Source organism: Tachypleus tridentatus, chromosome 5 (assembly GCF_004210375.1).
Source record: "Tachypleus tridentatus isolate NWPU-2018 chromosome 5, ASM421037v1, whole genome shotgun sequence".
In the NCBI taxonomy this organism is placed as follows: domain Eukaryota; kingdom Metazoa; phylum Arthropoda; class Merostomata; order Xiphosura; family Limulidae; genus Tachypleus; species Tachypleus tridentatus.
This window is the reverse complement of record NC_134829.1, coordinates 30,262,321-30,280,488: the sequence shown is the minus strand read 5'-3', so window position 1 is coordinate 30,280,488 and position 18,168 is coordinate 30,262,321. Positions and strand designations below refer to the sequence as shown.

General features: G+C 35.9%; 1 protein-coding gene across 12 annotated transcripts in view; it reads left to right on the top strand.

The window, feature by feature from the left end:
• LOC143250832 (retroviral integration site protein Fli-1 homolog) overlaps positions 1–18,168 on the top strand; it is a 147,076-nt gene that overhangs the window by 43,916 nt on the left and 84,992 nt on the right. For 7 of the 12 annotated variants that reach the window (XR_013028374.1, XM_076501898.1, XM_076501895.1 and 4 more), the window contains 2 exons: positions 690–767; positions 9,182–9,244. Coding sequence is in view for 11 of the 12 variants with exons in the window: in XM_076501898.1 (XP_076358013.1) it covers positions 690–767; positions 9,182–9,244 (141 nt within the window). In the remaining variant the exon portion in view is untranslated. The remainder of the gene's footprint in view (positions 1–689; positions 768–9,181; positions 9,245–18,168) is intronic. The other 5 variants (XM_076501903.1, XM_076501899.1, XM_076501897.1 and 2 more) reach the window with 2 other exon arrangements.

Below are 18,168 nucleotides of genomic sequence, written 5' to 3'. Positions count from 1 at the left end.
AACTCGATTAAAAAATAAACTATTTATATATTAAATATACACTTAAAGCTTTGGCGCGGTGATTTAAAACGTTTTAGCGTTTAAGTGAAATACTACCGGTGTCTCACAGGTACGTCCGAGAGTTCTATTGTGCGGATTTACAAAACAAGACAGTTAAACTTTCGGTGAAACAAAATGTAAAAACTATTTAATTGTAGTTAAAGTATCGTTTTAACTGGATTTCTACAAAATAATTTAATCTGTAAATAAATTTTGTGAAAACTAATTTTTTTTCTGAAGATATACTCAAAAATTTGAACTTATAACACACACACACACACACACATACAATCATTTTATTTAAAATTTCGTGAGTTATAAGTTAAGCCTACAAATGATCAAATGTTGTTCGCCATTACAGTAAATCAGTACTATGTCGATTAGGCTGATAATTATACGAAAGTACTTTTATACCCGAGAATTATATGTCATACAAGTCACAACAATTTATCAACGTTTCTGAGTAATTTTAGCCTAATCGGCTTAAGCTAGCCTTCCGTTACGACGAACTGAGATCGATCTCCTAACTTGTAACGCACGAACTCCTTAAACAGACAAAGGCACACATATATATACATATAAGATAACTAAGTAATAAACATACATTTCCAACATTCTGTCAGGAAAATATAATTTGTCATTTTTTACAGCGTCTGATGCCTCTCTTCCCCCTGAATCACATGATAACCTTGCGAGTGGACAAACCATAACTCCACCACTTTGTTCAGGTAAACATTGAATCCTTTCATGAAAACTTACTGTTAAAGTATGTGTTTACTGGAAGTTTACACTTTGTAGTTTTGAATTCAGATTGTTCAGATGTAATTTACTCCATGTTCTGGTTATTTCTAATAAAAAACGGTAATTTTATTCTTTAACTTTAATCATACTTACTCCATTAGTCCACATTCTGATAAGTTTTGAAAACCTGCCATTTTTTTAAAATTTAATTATGATATCTCTTGATGTCCACATCCTGGTGACGTTTAGACAGTCATTTTTTAAAATTTATTTACTTGCGGGTCTCCTTAATTTGTTCCATGTTTATTAGTGGAGTTTAGATAAAAGCTCATAATAATAACAGATTTACCCATAACGACATATTCTTCGGTCCACATTCTGGTGAGTTCCAGAACCTGTGTTGTTTTTTTTTAACTTCTGAGTAGTAACTCCTTCGGTCCACATTCTGATGAGTTATACAACCAGTCCATGTTTGGAATTTTTCCTTAATGTATATAATGCTTTCAATTTGCATTCTGATCATTTTTGGAGAAATTTTTTTTTCATTGGAGGCATAATTTACAAATACTGCCATTTGTTTGTATAGCATTTAAAGAAATTAAAAAATTAGTAAACAACACGTGTTACTTTGACACACTCCCCCCGCTAGTACAGCAGTAAGTCTACGGATTTACAACGCTAAAATCAGGGGTTCGATTCCCCTGGGCGGGCTTGGTAAATAGCCCGTTGTGGCTTTGCTAAAAGAAAAACACACACACATATTTTGTCACAATCTTTATTCTCAGAATCGAGATTGGCATTGGGTAACTTATTTACTTGAAAACTGCGTTTACTTATCTTTATCAAAACTCCAGTTATAAAACTGAAAATACTTCGGACGGCCAGGTGGTTAGGGCACTTGACTCGCAACCTGAGGATCGCGGGTTCGAATCTCTGTCCTACCAAACATGTTCGTCCTTTCGGCCGTGGGGGCGTTATAATATTTCGCTCAATCCCTTTATCTGTTAATAGAAGATCAGTTCAAGAACTAGTGATGACCAGCTGCCTCGCCTCCAGTCTTTCCTTGCTACATTACGAACGGTTATTACAGATAGCCCTCGTATAATTTTGTGCGAAATTCAAAACTAACAAATATAAACATGAATCACCGTAAGAAGTGGCCCGGCGTGACCAAGCGCGTTAAGGCGTGCGACTCGTAATCTGAGGGTCGCGGGTTCGCATCCGCGTCGCGCCAAACATGCTCGCCCTCCCAGCCGTACGGTCACGGTCAATGCCACTATTCGTTGGTAAAAGAGTAGCACAAGAGTTGGCGGTGGGTGATGAAAACTATCTGCCTTCCCTCTAGTCTTACGCTGCTAAATTAGGGACGGCTAGCACAGATAGCCCTCGAGTAGCTTTGTGCGAAATTCCAAAACAAACAAACCGTAAGAAGTGGAACTAGAAGTTTGCACCGTCAAGATATTTGACATTAGGTTTTCATTTTGGTAAAAACGATATCGTGAAAACAATCCTTTCGATCACCAAAGTACCAGAGAAATAAACGTTGACTATAACTTACGTTAGCATAAAACCAAAACTAGAGTTTACTGGGCTTCAGAGGCACCAAAACTTTAACTGCCTCCACAATAATCAAGACTACTACGTGAGTCATTAAGAAAAGCTAACATTAATCCCTTGTGATATTAGATAAACTTTTTAAAAAATCTGTAGGAAACTGAACACTATCCAGTTCAGCAAATCAACTGAAACATCTGTCGTGTGGCTTACCATTTAATTTAAAAGTTGAATAATTTTTATATCACCAAGACACGCAACATAAGGCACATTAAAGCTCATTGAGAGTTTTGAAGCTGACTCCCAGTTAGTTTTTCAAATGATATAAAACACAGTTAGCTTATGAATCGGACTTCTAAAAATTGTCTATCATTTTGACCATCATGACTTTTATATAATAACTGTCATATACATCATGGGACTTCTTTAAAAGTTAACTATTACACATAATTTTCTGGAATAAGCTACTTTTGTGCCTCGTCACGTTTGAAGTTAGCTGCAACTTAAGTGACCAGAACGACAGGTATGCTTTTTAGGCCAACATAACGCTTAAACGATTATGGCAAACACATAGTATCGTTAAAATGTCATGGAAGCATTGCTCCACTGTGAGTTAGAGCCTGGCATGTCCAGGTGGTTAGGGTGTTCCACTCCCAGTCTGAGGGTCGCGGATTCGAATCTTCGTCCCACCAAATATGCTCGCCCTTTCAGCCGTGGGAGCGTTATTATGTTACGGTCATGTCCATTATTCGTTGGCGAAAGAGTAGCCCAAAAGGTGGCGATGGGGAGTGATGACTAGCTTCCTTACCTCTGGTCTTACACTGATAAATTAGGGGCGTCTAACGCAGATACCTCTTATGTAGCTTTGCGCGAAATTCAGAACAAACAAGCTGCTTTCAGATTTGAGGTCTCGAAAAGTTAAATACGGCTTCGTTTTTAAGGATTTCCAAACTAGAATTTTCTTGTACAAGTCAATACATTTAAAACTCTTTAAATCACGAAAACCACTAAGAAACGACAAGTAATGTTACTTAATATGATGGTAACTGAAACTTTACATATCAATATATTATCGCAAAAACGTATTTTTCAAAATTGATTTAGTATTGTGAGTTTCAATGATTATAAGCAGTTTAAAATATTACATTATTGCATACTATTATTAGTTGTTGAAAAAATTACCATGTTTTAATTCTCTAATTAGTAGAATATTAGAGAATACATTAAGATCATTAGATACATATTTCAAAATGTGCAGAAATAAAGCATTTGTATTTTTCGTTCATTTTAGCGGCGCCATCTGTTGGTGTAGCTTTGCATTTGAAATACATTTTTGCTCAACACACCTGTTAGTCGAATACTGATATGTAACTTTTGCTCGTTAATTAAGTAACCAGCTATTGATATGCATAGGAAATAATGCTATAAACTCAGCTAGAGTTACCACGACATCAAACTAAAACCCTTGAATCTTCTTTTAACGATTGTTGAAATTACGATATCTATGACAATTTGCTTAAATTAATTGAGATTATTTCTTTAAATGTAAATAATACTAAAACGTAGAGTATCCCTATTTAAACACAAAACATCTTCATTTTGAAATAAATAATCTTTAGTATTGTAAGTAAGACCCAACTGGTTAGAAATAATTTACTATAAATCAAAGGTACACAGTCAATTCTACCCTTACGGGTTAATGATCTGTTGTAACTTAGGCTTAGCACGAGTGGTTAATGAATGAGCTCGGCTCGCAATCTGAGAGTCGTGAATTCGAATCTCCGTAATAAAACATACTTGCTCTTTCTGCCAGGAGCCGTTGTAATGTTATGGCTAATCCCACTATCAGTTGTCAAAAGTGTAACCCAAAACTTAGCAGTGGGTGGTGTTGACTAGCTGCCTTCCCTCTAGCCTGTCACTGTCAAATTAGGGACGGCTAACTCAGATAAACGTCGTGCAGCTTTGAGCGAAAATCGGATGAAAACAAGTCAAACCACCATCATTTAGTTTTCGTCTCAGACTCGCTTGTTTTCTCAAAGCCGATTTCTGCCTGAGCCTTACAGATCCTTTCCTCTATTGGGATGGTAATAGAAACCTCAAAATGGCGAATGAAATAACGTTAAAACTCCACACAACTTAAAATTTCAAGATATTTTGCACTATACTGGTGCAAAAGATGTACGAAACGTATTGTATTTTAAAATGCATACGATAAATAGTTCGAATAAGAACACAATACTGCAATGAACAATGAGCGCGGGAACCTTAGCCTTATCTCACAGAACTGTAGGTCAACTGACAAATCTGATAAATACGACGTGATAAAATGTGTCATATCATTTAACTAAGGCATTTTGAATACGATATAAGGTTACACATATATTATTAAGCGACTTGTGTCAACATGTCTGTTCTATTTGTTTATGTCGAATATATAACACAAGCTCACTAACTCTCTTGCCACGAAATTCAATGAAATAAACGTTGTACGATCCATGGGTACTTTTACTAGTGTTTAATAAACCAATGTTTTAGGAACCAGTATCGATTGATAACTTGTTAGGCCCGCAGACATTATATTAATCATTAGTGTTGTTCTAAACGATAAATTGTCGATCAACATTACATTTACGAACTTACAATGCTAAAATCTGGAGTTATATTCCCCACGGTGGACAGAGTATAAAAAGTCCATTATGAAGTTTCACACGTGGAAAATAATAACATGACGAGAGAATATTACAGTGAAGTCGATAAAAAAAACGAAACTTAACTACTAGTCTTTTTTTGTTTTTTTTACTTGGCCAATCAGCTTGGTTTGGTTTGTTTCGAATTTCGCGCAAAGATGCACGAGGACTATCTGCGTAGTCGTCCTTAATTTTGCATCGTAAGACTAGAGGGAAGGAAGCTAGTCATCAACACCCACCGTCAACTCTTGGCTTACTCTTTACCAACGAATAGTGGGATTTACCGTCACGTTATAGTGCCCCACGACTGAAAGGCCGAGCATGTTTAGTGTGATGGGGTTTCGAACTTACGACCCTCAGATTACGAATCGAGTGCCTTAACCACCTGGTTATTTATAAAAGTAAAATGACACATGAAATACATTAACAACGGTAACTTAACATTTCATGAATAAAATATGTAATCCCCATAACGGAACATGCTCTCCCTTTTAGGTGTGGAGACATTTTAATGTGACGATTAATCTCACTGTTCATTGGTAAAAGAGTAGTTCAAGAGTTGGTGGTGGGTGATATTGATTATCTGTCTTCTCTCTAATCTATCATTGCTACATTAGGGACGGGAAAGCGCAGAATACACTTGAGTAGCTTTGCACGTAATTCAAAGCAAAAACTAAACATAAATATAAAAAAATTCGGCCTTTGAATTTATTTTGTCGAAATTATACAAGTATTATGCGAAATATAAAGTGCAATCAAACCTACGCGATTGAAATACATAGGATTCTGTGACTGATTTAATTTTATAGGATGTGATAAACGATTACTTACTCTTTCATTTATATATGGATTTACTAATTAATTAATAAGCATAAGGCTTTTCTAAATTATCGGGTTTCAAAATTCTTTAATCGAACGGTTTACCTGGAGTCGTGTTTCTTTTCGTTGTTGTTGTTTTTTCCACTTTCACAGTTTGTGACAACTCGTCGGATTTCTCTTGACTAAACCTCATCCAAAGCATAGGAATATCGGAAATTTCATAAGTGGAGTCAGGGGTTTCAAGAATCATCGTGTGCTAGAGGGAGGAATACATTCCCCTTTCTGAAAGGGTTTTAAAATGATGATATTTACATGAATGATTGATGCTTGCTTAAAAGTTCCACATACTTTTTTTTTCTGTTCTGAAGGTCCCCCAGGTGGACAAGTGGGCCAGATGAAATATTCCCCAGCTTCCCACCCTAAGGGGAATAAAAACAAAGCCTTATTATCCAGTTGTGTTTATTACCTCATTGACTGAATGCGGGTTCGAATCCCCATCGCACCAAACATACTCGCTCTTTCAGCCGTGGGAGCGTTATAATGTGACGATCAATCCCACTATTCGTTGGTAAAAGAGCAGCGTAAGAGTTGGCGATGGATGGTGATGACTAGCTGTCTTCCCTCTAGTCTTACACTGGTAAATTAGATACTGCTAGCGCAGATAGCTCTCGAGTAACTTTGTGCAAAATTCCAAAAATCACAAAACAAACAAATACTGACTGAATGACCTAGCGGGTATCGTTTATCTCGGTTTTTGACATTCATGAACCTCACAGTGGCACAGCGGCATGTCTGCGAACTTATACTGTTAGAAACCGAGATTTGATACCCCTGTTGGGAAGAGCACAGATATCCATTTGTGTTTAATAACAAACAACAACAATGACATTCACGAAGCTTTTCGTAGCTAAATCTCATCTAGTTCTCAAGTTTTTTACTCTTTAAGTGTGGCATTTAGTGCTGACGCTAGCGAGGGAGGGGGCCTAGTCCCCCTAAAATATCGTTGCTCCTTCAAGCTTCTACCATCACTTAGTCTGATTTTAGGTACCCCCAGCCCCTCACCTGGTTAAGGAAAGCTGAAGCCGGTACTGTTTTTGTTACCAAATTTACAAACTAACATTTTCTAACGGCTATTTTTATTGTCCAGTAAATGGCTTGTCATAGCCACTTTATTATTCAGATAACAGACTTCCAAATTATTTGACATCTTTGTTTGCCAGCGGCATACGGGCATGAAATTGGCATTGCTAGCAATATGGGAAAAATATATATGTAAATAAAATGTGATAAGCTTGGATCGTTTTTATTTTAGAGCTAAACCACATTGGGCTATTTAATGTGTCAGCCATACATTCCCTAATAGGATTGTAACTATGAATTAAAGGCTTCAAATGAAGCGATAAACGGACAAAATGCGTAATAATTTTTGTCTTTTAATTCATTTTCTTTCTTTTCCAATATGGTCCTCCGATGGCACAGTCTTCTGATTTATAACGATAAAGTCAGGGTTTCGATTACCCTCAGTGGACACATCAGATAGTTCGATGCGGCTTTGCTATAATAAAAACACACAATACCCCCTCTTCATATCCACCCAAGTAACACAACGGTATGTCTGCAGACTTATACCGCTAGAGAGCGTGTTTCGATACCTCTGGTGGGCAGAGCACAAACAGCCGTTTGTGTAGCCTTGTGCTCAAAAACAAACAATAACCTTACCATATTTTCTTCGTATGTGGATTGGTTGTTGAGGTAACAACAACAAAAGAATTTACCACTCGATATACCTGTGAAATGTATCAATTTAAATACGGACCAGGTGTGGCTATTAGCTAGCGTGCCGGACTGTAAACCCGAGAACCTATCTTGGCGGTGAGTGGTGAGCATAAACGTATGGGTGTAATCTCACTATTCGGTTAGAGTAACCTATGATTTCCTGATGAGTTGCTCCCCAGCGGCTCGGCGGTATGTCTGCGGACTTACAGCGCTAAAAACCGGGTTTCGATATCCGTGGTGGGCAGAGCACAGATAGCCCATTGTGTAGCTTTGTGCTTAATTCAAAACAACAACAACGACCTGATGAGTTCTATTGACTAACAGCCTTCCATTTTGTTTATGTTTTCAAAATTATAGACAAGTGACACTGATAACCCTTGTTTAGTTTTTGTAGACATCAGAAATAGAGAATCTCTTTTAAATGTCTAGTGTCGTTGTGATCTTTTTGTTTTATTTATTTAAGATGAAGCAGTTTTTCTTGCGGAAATGACGAAAATGAACATGAAACTCGTAAACCGGAACTCTTCAAAAATTCTGAATATATCTATTATACAGATTCTATATAAATATACATATTTTAAAAACTGTTGCCAAAGTGTAAGACTGAGATATTATTGACTTTCAGAGTTCAACCTATTGTCTCAGTGGGGAAAATGATAATTTAATACACGTAGAATAATTATTAACCATTTATTTAGCGTTTTTGGAGCTGAACTTTACGAAATGCACTAAACCAGAAATATGTGCACGGTAATGGAAGAGAATTGAGCCAGCAGTAATTCTTTTTCTTAATCAAACCCACGCTCTCAGTAGCAGTAACAAGCGCATCTCGCTTGGAACCTCCCCTTCACGAGCTTTTAATTCATTAGCTTTGTAAGCGTCCAATTAATGGCTGCCACGAGACAGGCTCGTGGAATTATCTGCCAACTGGGTCGTAATTCCACGGTTAACTCACGAGAAGAAAAAAATACTTACAATGGCACGTGCTTGGTAGAAGGTTATGTGCGCATGCGTGCGTGAAAATACGTTTTTTCTAGCATATATTTAAAAATCATAATAATCAGGAGGAAAACAAACTTTTTGTGAAAAATGTGGGAAAAAAAGAAGAAACTAGGAAAATGTAACTCACTTTCCAATGAAACTTACATTAAGATCATAAAAATATTCAGTCAAAATTCTTAAACAATAACAACAAAAATATTTTGGTATTATTATTAGCCTTTAGCGTAAATTAAACCGTCTTAAATCGATATAAATTTATCATATATGCTCAAACTTTTCAAAAAACGTGGTATGCCTACGAAACATGAATATCTGTCCATCCAAAATATATATTTTGATCACCTCCTTTATAGTTATAGTGAGTATACCTTCCCTCTTGTCTATAACTCCAACATTATGGACGACTAGTTGCTATATTCAACAAACAAATAGTAGTGTTTTAATACTTAATGCATTTGTACTACAAAGATGCTATTATTATTTCCTAACGAGTTAATATTTTTTTTTTACAAAAATATATCTTGAAGTAAAAAATATATAGTAGATGTTTTGTTTTTTGTCAGGTGTCGCTACCAAGTCATGCCAGCTTAACTCAGAATCTCATCCACTTCGCCTTACTAAGACAGGTATGCTAACCCTTATTATACACGTTTATTTACGTTTGTCTTAAAGATAGTCAGTAGTTGGTAAGATACAATTGAACATAAGACCTGAGCAAGAGAAGATTAGGTTAGTACTTTTTTCTTTTATAACAACGATGTGAATAAATAAAAACATATAATAAATATGCGAAGTTTAGTTTAATAAAACTGCGTTTTTCACGTGAATTAGCTTTGTATTTGGTTTATCACCATCGTTGTGCCCTCTATCATGTCAATAATGCATTACTAAAAAAGCAAATCAATTGCGTGTTTGTTCTGAATTTCGCGCAGAGCGACACGAGGGCTATCTGTGCTAGCCATCCCAAATTTAACAGTGTAAGACTAGAGGGAAGGTAGCTAGTCTTCATCACCTACCGTCAACTCTTTGGCTACTCTTTTACCAACGAATAGTGGGATTGACCGTCACATTATAACGTTCCCACGGCTGAAAGGGTGAGCGTATTTGGTGTGATGGGGATTTGAACCAGCGACCCTCGGATTGGAAGTCGAGTGCCTTAATCAACTATCCATGCCAGATGCAAACAATACATTCCTAATAGGCCTATTACAAGGTTGAAAAACTGTTTATACATTATAAATTTCCCTCAAAAACTAAACGGGATTGAATAAGTAACATAGTGTTAAAAATATAATGGGCCTAATATACTGATGTACTGTGGCAAGTTTTAATTAATTATAATCGTGCTTTGACAGCTGAGAAAAAGTGTGTTCACGCAATATCGAAAACAGACAAGCTTGTTGCATAAAATTATACAGAGCTCTGTTCGCAGAACGTATTCTAATTTATAATATTGTATATTTTATTCATTTTACAATAACAAATAACCTCTTGATATAAATGCAAAATTTTGATTTTTTTTGTGATTGTATTATTTTAGTTACTAAGTTTTTTAGTCCCGGCATGACCAGGTAGGTTAAGATGTTCGTAACCTGAGAGTTACCGGTTCGAATCCCCGTCGCACCAAACATGCTTGCCCATTCAGCTGTGGGGGCGTTATAATGTGACGGTCAATCTCACTACTCGTTGCCTTCCCTCTAGTCTTGCACTGCTAAATTAGGGACGGCTAGCGCAGATAGTGTATTAGTATCGCGGCTGTGTCGTTTGCTCACGTTTTCCGCACTCTACGCTCATTAAACTTCTGTTAAAAACATTGTTACCTGAGGAGGACTCCCGTAAGAGGGCTGAAAACTCGCAAATAAAAAGTATTTTGAAGTAGAGGAAAGTCATATTATTTTATTATGAGTTTTAAACAACAAACTTGTGTTTTTCCAAACGTTATAGTATTAACTGTAGTTAATATTAATATCATTATAATTAAAACTATCTTGCATTGTTCTTGAGATAATTTATTATTTGTTACTGCTTAATATTTCGGCTATTGGTTTCATCGGTACATGGTCCACACATTATACCATAGGTTATTTTGATTCTAAAATTGTATGTAATATTTTTTGTTTCTGTTAAATACAAAGCTATACAATGGACTAGTTTTGCTGTGTCCGCCAAAGATAACAAAACCTAATTTTTTAATGTTCTTGCTGAAACACCAGTAAATGAAGGACACTTTCTCGAATGGAAAGTAATAAATAAACAAAACTGTTTTCTATAGATGTGTGAGAACAGTAAAGGTTTCTTGTCTTTTCGATAGTTTAATGTCATATATAAATATATCCACGACAGTATACATTTTTTTAACGTTGTTCTCTTTAATTACCTCGTGAAAATAATTAATTGTCTCGTCCACTTAGCAGTAATACAAGATTTTATTTCATCGTTAAGATTTCTTTAGAGGTTTGTACGCTTTGCAACTTGTTGTAGACTTAAGTTTAGAACCTCTAAGCTTAAGCTTTTTGCACGATACTAACGTAAAACGAAACTTAGTTGTACAAATTAATTCAACATGCGCGGTAGTTAAAACAGATCCGAAAACGTAAAAATACAGACTAATTTACCGTAACTCTAGAAAACAACGCTCTGTCTTCATTGTTTCTTTAAGAGCCTGTTTAACTCTCCCTTAATTATCTCTCAACTGTAATTGTCTTCTCGATGCTTCGTGAACCTGTTTTTAAACATACCCATATTTTAGCTACTTTGCAAAGTTACTCGTTCATTAATATTAAATATTTTAGGCCTTCTAGCTGACATCTTAATTGCAACATGAAAGATATAGTGTATAACAATATACATCCAAGTTCAAATAAAAATTTTCGAAAGAAATTGTTAGAAATACCACCTACTTAAATAATAAGCTAAAATATTATTAATTGTTTTGTATGAAACTATTTTATTTTACATTAAGTTACAGCTTTTAGTATAATTTTAATTTCGTTTTTTTGTTAAAAGCTAAGCCTAAAAATATTAATTATTTCGCTTATTTCTAACAAAAGTAGCATGAAAACTTTCAAACGCTTTTATTTTCTGAGTGTTCCACCTACAGATCTTACAAGAAAAATCATATTTTTAAGAGTTATGTTTCTTTTTTTTTAATTTCGTGCAAAGCTACTCGAGAGCTATCTGCGCTAGCTGTCTCTAGTTTAGTAGTGTAAGAACTCTTGGGCTACTCTTTTACCAACGAATAGTGGGATTGACCGTGACATTAAAATCTCCCCACCGCTGCAAGGGCGAGCATGTTTAGTGAGAGAGGGGATTTGAACCCGCGACCCTCGGATTACGACTCGAGCGCCTTAACCACTGGGCCATGCCGGACCAGTTATGTTTCTACTTTAGGTTTAAAAAAATATTTAACAACGCGGAATTTCTAACAAAAGCCACAACTGTTTTCTGTTTTAAGTTAAGACTCATATTTCTTGCTTAACTTTTATTTTGAAATATCAAATATCACACGTTTTGTTGTACTTTGATAGAGAGAGAGAAAAAATAACGAATTGAAAACTTGAGTATTGCTTTTAATCCACTAGTACGAGGTCCTAATAAGGAGCTTGCCTTTGTTATGCTTAAAACCAGAATGTCTTCACTTATATTATAACATTTGATCAGAAATAGGTATGGCCAGTCGTTACTCACAAGTAACAAAATCTGTAGTATCATTAGTCTACTATTACTACTAGTATCCTAATGTTCAGTATCCTCCAGGCACAGGGAATTAGTTGATCTCAGCATCGACAACATAGAGGGATTTAGGTTAGCTACTGTTAAAAAGTACTCAAGAACCCCTTGGAGTACAAACACTTTGATCTTGTTGCATGTAATATTAGGGTTAAATATAGCACTTGAGCCTCTTAAGCCATCATTCTTCATTAACAAGTATCGGATAGTAAACTTTCGGCTGATTATCTACTTAACAATCACTCGTGGAATTTCGTTTTAGCTCAAACTTCAGAATATCCGGCTCGCTCCTATGCCATATCATCCTTATGCTAACCCTAAGCAGAAAGATTAATTACTAGACGAAAGTTGTATTTTATGATATGACGCTACATACATAAACTATAGGTTTGTATGTTGGAAAAAATTATATATATCATTGTAAAACGTAAGAAAGAAAATAAGGTTGTTATCCATAGTGCTAAAAACGAGGGAAAAAATTAATTAATTTTTCTAATAAGAAGAACAAAATGTTATTTTTTTATAATTTAAATTTTGTTGAACACTTTTCTAAAAAAATTATATATATGATGATGTTGGTATAATTATTTTTTTAATTAACTCGAAGGTTGTCGCTACTATCAAAGATCCATTGTTGTCTTGTCCTTCTCGTTGTCAAAATGTTTAATTAATAGAACGCAGTCGCATAAGCTGTAACGAACAGAAACACAAATAATTACATTTGATGAACCTCCGTTGTAACTTAATCCTCATCGTTGTAAACGAACAACAATAAAGACCGTATCTGAGCTTCGTGTATGTTTGTACTTACCGACGATTTTCTCACGTCGGGTAAAATCGACAAGAACCGATTGACTGTATTATCGTGGATGACACCGACCTCTAACGATATCACCATAAGCTATCACGTGACAGGGCAACAAAAGACGAACATTCTACAAAGCATGGCATACCGGAAAGTGTTTTGTTTGGTGGCCTATCAGGACAGCCTTCACCTCACGTGGCACGCGGAAAAGAAGACTCCCTAACAAATCTGTGTAGCTATCTGTAGTTTAAGTGGGCCTTGAGGGTGCGTGGCTGTTATAAATGACGCCGTTAATGTCAAAAATATTTTATCTCGGACGTGATGGATACAAATTTGATTAACTATCTAGAACGAGTGAAGTAGCGGGCTCTCTGTGAAAGAAACGATAACCCGAAACAACGTGAACATTTTAACTATGAAATTCGATATTTTCTGCAATCATTCACGTATGTTATAATACATTTTAATGTTTTTGTTCTGATAGCCGAAACATCAGTTGCACTCAGTCGGCGATACAAATTTAACCTTTAACTTTCGAAGCAATTGATCAACTTGCTTTTGTTACCTGAATTTCTTAACGTTTCTTAATGTCCATCTTATGAGAAGTCTACGTAAAGTATTCATGTAGATAAAAAGTTTACAGAGTTAACCCTGTTTTTTTAATAGTTTCAAGCTTTATTACATCACATTTGTCAATCGTTGAATGATCACATGCGACCATACCAGGTCGTGGCTTAGAACTTATCATAGTCGGTTGATCTTGAGTTCGAGACGTGGTGCTTTAAAGCACGTTTCGCATTTTTCACTTGTGAGTTCGCTATGCTGACAATAGTCTATCACGTTGATTAGTAAGAGTGAATTCTTCCTACCTCGAGTTTTATTGACTAGTTAGCTTCCATTCGATGCACAGTTTAATACTAGATATGGCTAAATCTTAATCGCAGAGGTCATTGATTTGGCATTTTATAGTCCATTTGGAGCATCAACTATACCATTCAGGTGAGAAACAAAACGCATTTGCAAGAGCAGCTACTGAAACTTTTACTTCAATCGTAAAATAGCTGTAAATATCAAGTAAGTTGTCAGATATCTGTGATTTTAACGAATTCATCATAATCTTCAAACCTAAATATTTTTCAAATGAATTTCTATTCCTATCTTTTTAACTGATTACAATAGTTATTACAACCAAGTCAGGCTGTTTCTTTAACTGATTACAGTAGTTATTACAACCAAGTCAGGTTGTTTCGTTAACTGATTACAGTAGTTATTACAACCAAGTCAGGCTGTTTCGTTAACTGATTACAGTAGTTATTACAACCAAGTCAGGTTGTTTCGTTAACTGATTACAGTAGTTATTACAACCAAGTCAGGCTGTTTTGTTAACTGATTACAGTAGTTATTACAACCAAGTCAGGCTGTTTTGTTAACTGATTACAGTAGTTATTACAACCAAGTCAGGCTGTTTTGTTAACTGATTACAGTAGTTATTACAACCAAGTCAGGCTGTTTCGTTAACTGATTACAGTAGTTATTACAACCAAGTCAGGCTGTTTTCTTAACTGATTACAGTAGTTATTACAACCAAGTCAGGCTGTTTTGTTAACTGATTACAGTAGTTATTACAACCAAGTCAGGCTGTTTCGTTAACTGATTACAGTAGTTATTACAACCAAGTCAGGCTGTTTCGTTAACTGATTACAGTAGTTATTACAACCAAGTCAGACTGTTTCGTTAACTGATTACAGTAGTTATTACAACCAAGTCAGGCTGTTTCGTTAACTGATTACAGTAGTTATTACAACCAAGTCAGGCTGTTTCGTTAACTGATTACAGTAGTTATTACAACCAAGTCAGACTGTTTCGTTAACTGATTACAGTAGTTATTACAACCAAGTTAGGCTGTTTCGTTGAATACATGTGTGAACCAAAAAAGGAGAATTGTTAACTGATGTCAAAAAAATACATTGAAATTACCGAAATAGACCAAAATATCATGATCGTTTCAGAGAAGCGAAATAGCCACTAGGAGGCGTTAGGACTATTGCTGTCAATGATCTGTATAGGTGTGTGTTTAAGTTTCAAAACTGCTGTAAAAATGTACAAAGGAATATATGGAATATAAAGATGTGATCATAATTCAGTTGAACAAAAGAATTAGTATTAATTATGTCTTTCTTATGTTTCTGTATCTTTGGTTGTCCAAAGTTTTACTAAAACTGTGACAAATTTAATACCTAAATAACGATTACATGTGAAAAAGCTAAGCCTAATATTAATCGCACAGAACAGTCTAAGGCTTATCTGCAGCTCATTATAAGCCTCCGCTAGTACAGCAGTAAGTCTACGGATTTATAACGCTAAAATACGAGGTTTGAGTCCCCTCGGTGGGCTCAGCAGATAGCCCGATGTGGCTTTGCTATAAGAAAAAACACACTCACACACACAGCTCATTATAGTGGCATAAAAGAAATGCAGTTCGAAGAAGATAAATTATGCTATTTTAAAAATGAATATGTCGCTTTCTAACCTAGTCTCAATTGCATTTTACCGTTTACTCGTCGAAAAAGAAAATACATATGTTTCATGCTTATTTAATTTTACCATTCTAAGTCATTAGTTAAATATTAGTGACAACAGAGAGTGACTAAAAACACCTTGAAACTAGATGTTTTTCCGTTTGATATTAAGAAGAAGGATACACAATGAGCTATCTGTGCTCTGCTTACCACAGGTATCGAAACCCGGTTTCTAAGGTTGTAAGTCAGCAGACATATCTCTGTGCCACTGAGGGGGGCTCTGTTTGAAGAGCAAATAAAACGAAAATTAAGAGTGGCAAATATTTTTTTATTTTTTGTTTTTGAAGGTCACATATCACGATATCTTGCAGCATAATGCTTCTTGTGATTCATGACATGCACAAGTTTTACTGACTTTACGACAGTACAAATTACAACGTTAAGCGTCGTTTATGTGACGTCATTTTAGTGCTTACTAACTGACTGACGAACAACACACTACTATATAATGGTAGGAGTGGTTAAAACACTTGACCCCTTTAAGAGGTCTTTGGACCCATTTCGTTGAGAGATATAAATGTTTTGCAAGTGAAAGCTAACATAAATCTGATTTGACTTGGTAAGGTTTATTTGTAATACAATATTGTCCAGAAATAATGGTTTGGCATGGCCAGGTGGGTTAAGGCGTTCGACTCGTAATCTTAGTGTCGCGAGTTCGAATCCCCGTCGTACCAAACATGCTCGCCCTTTCAGCCGTGGGGGCGTTAAAATGTTACGGCCAATCCCACTATTCGTTGGTAAAATAGTAGCCCAATAGTTGGCGGTGGTGGTAATGACTAGTAGCCTTCCCTCTCGTCTTACACTACAAAATTAGGGACGGCTAGCGCAGATAGCCCTGGTGCAGCTTTGCGCGCAGTTCAAAAAACAAACCAGAAATAATTTGTTCATATTTCTGTTTTAACTAATTAGAATAAAATATAATATTTTAAACCTTGTTTTTGATCATTAAGAACGACAAAAAGCAAACTAGAAGAAAACAAAAGGAGAGACTTGTTTGTAATTAATCACAAAGCCACAGAATGAACTATTGATGCTCTGCCCACTACTGGTATCAAAACTGGGTTTCTAGCGGTGTGAGTCTGCAGACATACTACTTTGCTAGTGGGGTTCTTTTGTATTGTCCTACAACCAAATTACTTAAAAAAAGTAGGTGAGATGAAGAGGAAAACTAAGCTAAGTAAAATTCGTGGTAAGGATTTAGGCTTAAAATTTGACTCAATCCGGAATTTGGGGGCATGGACGGTCAGAAATATCTTTCTCTTCACGCTGCTCTAGATTGGGAAGTTGCAGTAGGCTTAATGATTACATATACATATAGTAAAATATATAAAAAAAGCAAAACGCAAACTAACGTGGCAGGGGTTTAGTTTAGAGAGAGAGAAAAATCGTAAGAATTCTCTCTCCAACTGGGGTGTTCAGGAACGTTGTGGTTCCTCTTCGTCCCCTTTCGTGAAAGGTTATTAGGTTTAGTTTTATTTATTTATTTATGAAATAATTTTTTACTCTTTTCTGGGTGAAGGAGGTCATCCTTAATGTTATCCTAGACCGAGGCAAAGGCAGCACCGGAGAGAACGGCCAGGTCCCGTCCCGAAAGGCAGAAGTCAAAGTAAATATGAACATGAACTCAAACGACCCGACTCAGGGTCTGGCAATAAAGTTGCCTGGGCTGGGATCTAAAAATCCAATGCCTAAGTTTTTGCTGTGGGGGGAAACGGGAGTGCCCCGAGAAAACCCACTTTCACAGGACAGGCGCCGAAAGGTGAGCCAGACGAAAAGCTTCGGCGGCAATTCTCTCGAAAATGTCGTTCACGAAGCTATTCATGATAAACATAGCTTTGCTGGAGATTCCAGTATCAGGATGGATGAGAACCTTGTAAATGTAAATACCGAAGTTCTCCTTTCTCCTCTTCTTCTTGTCTCCAGCTCGTACGGCATTCTGGGCCTTTCCGGCCTTCTTCACAGCTTAAAAAAAAAAAAAAAGTATGACACTAGGCTTCATATAGTAGTAGTTTATCTATTATATGTATGGTGTTTTTAAACGTATTTCACTCACATAATGACCTTCTAATTCCATTGAACTTTTGTGAATGTAGAACATGGAAGCTACTAATTAATTATTGTGTATGGTTTAGCCAATAAGTTGTAATTGTTTGTCTAACCAATTATTTTTTAAGTATGTTTTATTATATCTTTATTATTTTTAGCAAAAGAAAATGTTCATAAGTGCTTGACATGTTTAAATTTCTGTAGCACCCCTAAATTCAAAAACAATAACAGGGATTTGGTTAAGTAGTTCAGTATTACACTCATGTTTCTCAAACGGTTTGAAGTGTTTCAATCACAATACCGTTTTGCGTCGCTTCTATCGAAAATATCACGTGACTCATCATTTTGCTATATGAATGGGTTTGAGTAAACTTCATACGGGAAGGCTTAA